At 33.1% G+C, this 5,790-nt stretch overlaps 1 protein-coding gene across 1 annotated transcript; it reads right to left on the bottom strand.

The window, feature by feature from the left end:
• Positions 1 to 4,304: 4,304 nt before the first annotated feature.
• LOC109587310 (eukaryotic translation initiation factor 2-alpha kinase 3-like) lies at positions 4,305 to 5,784 on the bottom strand. The gene is made up of 6 exons (XM_020003557.1): positions 5,779 to 5,784; positions 5,673 to 5,729; positions 5,256 to 5,355; positions 5,043 to 5,203; positions 4,922 to 4,987; positions 4,305 to 4,625 (listed from the first exon to the last, which is right to left on the bottom strand). Exons 2-6 carry the CDS (start codon positions 5,706 to 5,708, stop codon positions 4,491 to 4,493), a joined length of 498 nt encoding a protein of 165 aa, XP_019859116.1. The 5' UTR covers positions 5,709 to 5,729; positions 5,779 to 5,784; the 3' UTR covers positions 4,305 to 4,490.
• Positions 5,785 to 5,790: the final 6 nt, after the last annotated feature.

A 5,790-nucleotide genomic window follows, 5' to 3' on the forward strand; every position in this document is an offset into this window, starting at 1 on the left:
TAATATTCTGACTACTGACCGTATTTTGACTAAATTTGGTCATTTTGTAGTTGCTTGGGCACTTATATAAACTGAGAAGTGATAGAATGTGCTGCTGTTAATGTAATACCGTATACGTCCAAATTTTCGAGGGTTCAAAATTTCGTGTTTTCAATGAAATTTGCTCAAAAGTTAATATTCGTGTGAGCTAATTTTCGTGTTCTGGCCATAGTCTACATACAATAGAATGGCATTAGAGGTGTTTTAAATTTCGTGGATTTAAGGTGAGCACGAAAATAACGAAATTTAATACACCTCGAAAATTAAGACGCGTACGGTAATAATAATAAACAACTAAAATTACCATTATAGTTGCAAATTATGAAAAGCTTTGTAATAATTTAATCATCAATCAAAACAATGAGTATTCCAATGGATTTAATAAGAAACCCAGAGGTTTACTATGAGAGCCCGAGGGGTTTACTATGAGAACCTGGGGGGTTTACTATGAAATCTCAGGGAGTTTTTAAGTGATATAAAACACCTTTAATGGTGCAATCTGATTGGTCAATTACATGTATGTATATGATATAAAATAGTTATTGGACTCACCTCGTAGGCAAATATTAAGTATTGGTTTGTCCTGCATAATGAGCTTTTTTAAAAACTTTTTTAATTAAAAAAATGAGTCCTTTAGGCTTATAAATTACTCTCCATAGCTAGTCCAAGCCTTCATTATCAGTTAAAAATGTTTAAAGAGCAGCGCTAGGGAGAAGCTTGCAAGTAATGAAGATAATTTTTTAAATGTAGCAATTTAGCTCATTCTTTTGATGCATGGTTAGACTATATTTTGTTGTTTGTTATTCTTAGCATAATTATAGTCATAATTATTCCACTTGTCTATTCTATTCTAATTATTTAATCAAAAAGTCACTTCTTAGTCTATGGCTAGAGTCGAATTAGTCAGGAGAGCCTGACCCTCGTGAAAGAGGAAGGTCATGACCAAATAAACCAACCCAGCACTCTTTTGTTTCACAGCACAGATTTGTATAGACGCATCATGAGTCAAATTTAAAATGGTACCATTTGATGGTATGCTCCTTAGTACTTTACCCTATTCTCACATACTTTAATGGAACTCTAATTGGTTGACCTGACTAATCTATTGTTTCTCTTCCTGTATTCTTCCTCTTGTTTGTCTCCCTCCTACTGTATGTCTCTCACAGGTTCATCCTCTCCTCTCTCTCTCTCTTACAGTGTCAATGAAGAATATGATTCCTGATTGATTAATTTATGTTTTTTTACTCATTTTGTGAGTTTAAGTCTTGTTGTTGATATTTGGGAGTGATATGTTGATGAGTGTTCTGTGATTTGTTGAGAGTTTGATTGCCTGTTTTTGAATTATTCTACATGTAGTTATTGATCTTAGTCAAGTTCAGAAGTTCTATTTTTGGTCAAATTTTATTTTAAGAAGTACATTAAATATCCGGGTAAGTGTTTATCACCTGTTTGCCTTATGTACATGTACATGTACATGTATGTATTAAATTCAAGGCTAAATAAAATAATGTAAAAGCTAAAAAAAGCTTTTGTAATAGGCAACAAACACAATAGATCATGCATGAAGGATACTCCACTTACATGGTACATGTACATGTATGTTATCTTTAGTCCTGACAACCTAATTAAATTTTGTACTCATGTACATGTATATACATATAAATGAACACAAAACCTATGATTTATTCTACATATATATTTTATTTGTCTTTTTTCATCATGTACATTAAATTTCTTACTTTCTCTTTCCCTCCATACACAATCCCATCCTTTCAAGTGTTGTCCTACATGTACATGCATTTGTGCTTATATCAAAATAAGATATTGTCAAAGCCTGAAATTAGAGTCAGACATTTTCTGACAATTTTGCTTAATTAGCCAATCAAATTGTGTATTGTTCTACCGTTTTGCCTGAACAAAATAATTTTAAATGATGTTCTAATTTATAATTGATTATTAAAAGAAATTTATCATAATAAGTTAATAACCAATAATTAATCATTTTTGACTGCAGGTTTTTTCACAAAGCATGCTAAGTGAGCTAAGCATGCAGCATGAGTATTATGAGCTGACAATTACTACAATACAGTGCATTGCATTTTGAACATTCAAAAAAGTCTAATTTTTATTGGAATCAGCAGTAGTCTCCTACACAACATAATTTTGTGTAAGTGTATCTGAAAAATTTCTAGCCATTTCTTACAAAATTTGGCCAAAGGCTATAATAGTCTTTGGTCGTTGGCCCAATATTTTAAAATTTAAAAATGATTGGAATCACTTCAAATTTTTATATACGCAATAAAAATTTGTATCATTTTTTAGAAAAATTATAAGAATAGAAAATTTTCTCCTAGCCATTTTTAGCAAAATTTGACCAAAGGCTATTTTTTCAAGAACTTAATTTTTAAAATGATTCAAAAAATCCAAACTTGATCAGAATTTGTTAAAATTTTCTAAGTACATTTTTGTATCAGTAAAATTTATAAAGATGAAGAAAACTCTTCTTGTGTTTATTGTTGTAATACATGTACCCTGTACTTGTATAAGAGAATTTTTCCCAGTTTTTGAGCACCTTAACAATCCACTGACATGAAGCTGCATGAGCACTATGCTAAAATCATGTGGAAAACACTGTACGATTGTTTCCTAAAAATGGCAGATCAAATTAAACAATGTTCCTGCCTAATGGTTAACTGTTCTCTCTGAAATGAATATCCAGTTATTTCATTCTTTATCTAATCTTTAGCATTGTGAAAGAATGTACGTGTAAAATAAACACCACACACACATGCATGTACATTGTACATTACTCATTAAGTCCTCATTCCTTTAGCCCTAATTCTCCCTCCCTCCCTCCCTTACGCCTCTTCTTTTCACTATACACATGTAAAGCTTTCTTTCTCAAAATGTGTTTGTGCTATTATTGGCCTCGCCTACGCGAGGTATAGGTAGTTGTTGTGTGTGTCTGTCATTCATTCATTCTGTACAAGCGAAATTTGTCTTTAATAAACAATAACTTTAGTATAGCGTGTTCTAAGCTCCTAGATCTTTCTTTTTTGCCTGGAAAAGTCTTGCTTAACTGTTTTGTGTTGCTCAAATATCAGCGCTAGGTACAAGAAGCTTCAAAGTGAGAAAATCGAGTATGTGAGTCAAGTTCCGTTGTGTTGGCACTCTAGAGATAGCTGGTAGCATTTTCCAGTAGATTAGAACATGGCCTTCAAAAGATATGAACAGATTTCTCTAAATCTTACTTGGTGAAGAGTTACAGTTGTCCTGGTTCTTGTTTGTGAAGCGCTGGAGTGACAACCTAGTGGGCTATAGGTACTAAAGTACCTATACTATCTCAAATACATGAAGGCAACAACTTTCTGTCAGCAAGTTTATCGTATATTGCTGATTAGTAAAGAAAAAGTGAAGCTTCTTTCTCACATGGTCTTCTTGCTGCCATCATTGCAGTTGATGATGTAATGCCACACCTTTCAATCTACATGCATGGGAGGGGCTGGAGCTGCTTGCAAGTATGTGCTGCAGTGCTGCTACTTCTGCAGGTATTCAAGAGCAAGTACATGCAACTTCAGGAAGCTAGTGTTGAGCAGATTCTCTTCATGCTGATAATCAAACAGCTATTGCAGTGCGGGCATGCACCATAGCAGCATAAGAGCGAGGCCATGCACCGTAGGTGTCTCGTTGTATTTTATGTATTTTATGTATACTCTATGGAATGTCCGCATGCACATTAGTTGTAAGATTTCATTTGCTTATACCCAAAGAGTCCTGTTACAAATAGATTGCTTTGTTTAACATTTAAACTTGAATGTGCATGATGGTACTCAATCTATATTTATCCTCTTTTGTTTTATTTCTCTTTATTCAGTAGTTATCAGTTCATTTTGAAATTATTATTATTATTATTTTTATTATTATTATTATTATTATTATTATTATTATTAATTATTATTATTCTTGTTAAATGAATTGATAATAACTGTATTGTTATTCTTGTTCTGCACCTCATTCCTCACCATTATCTACATGCATCACTATGATCAAAGACTATATGTACACAGCCAAGAATTATCATTGTTAGTACTTACAGTGGTACTGCCCAGATACAGTCCTGATAGCTTATCAGGGCAGTAATCAGGCCTGATTTATTGATTTAGGGCAGTACTACATGTATGTATCAGCATCATAATTCTTGTCTGTGTACCTCAACTCCTCACCCTCTCTTTCTCTACATTATCATAAGAGTTCATTAGTACAACTTGAGCTTGATCATGATCAGAGACTAGTATGTACCTCTGTTGGTGATGTAATGTAATTTTAATTGTAATCAGAGAACAATAGAAAATAATCATAACAATCTACTATAATAATAATAACTAATATAACAATCCAGAGATATGGATCTATGAACAATCTAATATAACAGTAATAATAATTGTTTAAATCTAAAATTTTAACAGCATAGAATCACGATTTAGCTCGGCTTGGTCTTTCATTTGCTTGAATGCATCAATTTCTTTTATCTCGCTTGAAGATGGCCTGTCAGAAATAGGCTTTAACATCAGCTCCACAAGTTTTGCCTACAAAAATAGAATCACACGTTATAAAAATTTGATCATCAGTAGTTTTTTATAGACAGGTTATGTACAGTATAGCGGGAAGTTTTGAAGGGAGTTAAATATGGCAAATTACTAAAATTTGGTGATTAGCGAATTTTAAGTTGGCAAATTAGTGGCCATGTGCCATTGAGCATGCGTATAATGGTTCGAAATGGCGGCTTTTATTTTGGTGAATGGCTACCAAAATGCCAAAATTTGCCAAACTTAATTCCCTCCAAAATTTCCCGCTATACAGAATTCTATTGTGCTGTTATTACTTCATTATGAAGATTTTCTTTAAACTCCTTTGGAAGTCTTCTGTTACTCTTTATATCTTCTAAAACCTACATATAACAATAGTATGTAAACCTACGGCCAATTCATATACCCCATACTTACTTTAACCCTTTCCATTCGTGTGCTAAAAGGAAAGTAAAGTTCAAATAAAATTATTCCAAGTGAATAAACATCAGCCCTTTCATTATACTGATGACCAGCTTCCTGCTCTGGGCTGACATAAAACAAAGTTCCGATCTCACTAGTATGACTACCTTGAACATCTATTATGAAATGAAAATGATGAAGCACAGCACTATATGTATGTACATGTACCAGTTTGGGGAGCACTGTGCTTAGTAGCTGCATTTTGTTTCACCAAGCCAAAATCACCAACTTTAATGCTGTCATTCATAGCAAATAATATATTTGATGGCTAATAAATAAAGAAAATTGAAAAAAGATAAATGTAACACATTAAAGGGCGAGCCTAAGCAGGTACATGTGTATTACACATGTGTATGGTTGACATCTGCTTTCCTTGCTGATTTTGGGCAACAAATCAAAGTTGCTATTTTGCTGCCAGTAAGCTTAACACTTGCTGCCATTTAATAGTTGCCATTTATTTCACTAGCTCAGCTGCACGAGCAGTTGAGCACTAAACCAAAATCCTGTGAGAAACCCTGGTCCCTGGAATGTCATCTAGCTTGCTCAGGCTCACCTCAGTAAAATTATTAACAATAGATCATGTACCTTTAAGTCACAATGTATGTAATCTTTGTCATGCATGTATATCACTGCATCAAGAATCTAAAACAAAGTTAATACATCATTTTAGACTTTTATAATAAAAACAGACCTGTTCAAAATA

The sequence above is a fragment of the Amphimedon queenslandica genome, unplaced genomic scaffold (genome assembly GCF_000090795.2).
Source record: "Amphimedon queenslandica unplaced genomic scaffold, v1.1 AMPQUscaffold_12612, whole genome shotgun sequence".
Lineage (NCBI taxonomy): Eukaryota > Metazoa > Porifera > Demospongiae > Haplosclerida > Niphatidae > Amphimedon > Amphimedon queenslandica.

Excerpts from the sequence above, each read along its gene's own strand:
- LOC109587310 (XM_020003557.1), bottom strand. The coding sequence starts at position 5,708 with ATGCATGACAAAGATTACATACATTGTGACTTAAAG. Across the intron at positions 4,988-5,042 it reads CACGAATGGAAAGGGTTAAA|GTTTTAGAAGATATAAAGAG; the intron begins GTAAGTATGGGG and ends TGTTATATGTAG. Across the intron at positions 4,626-4,921 it reads AAGAAAATCTTCATAATGAA|GCAAAACTTGTGGAGCTGAT; the intron begins GTAATAACAGCA and ends CTATTTTTGTAG.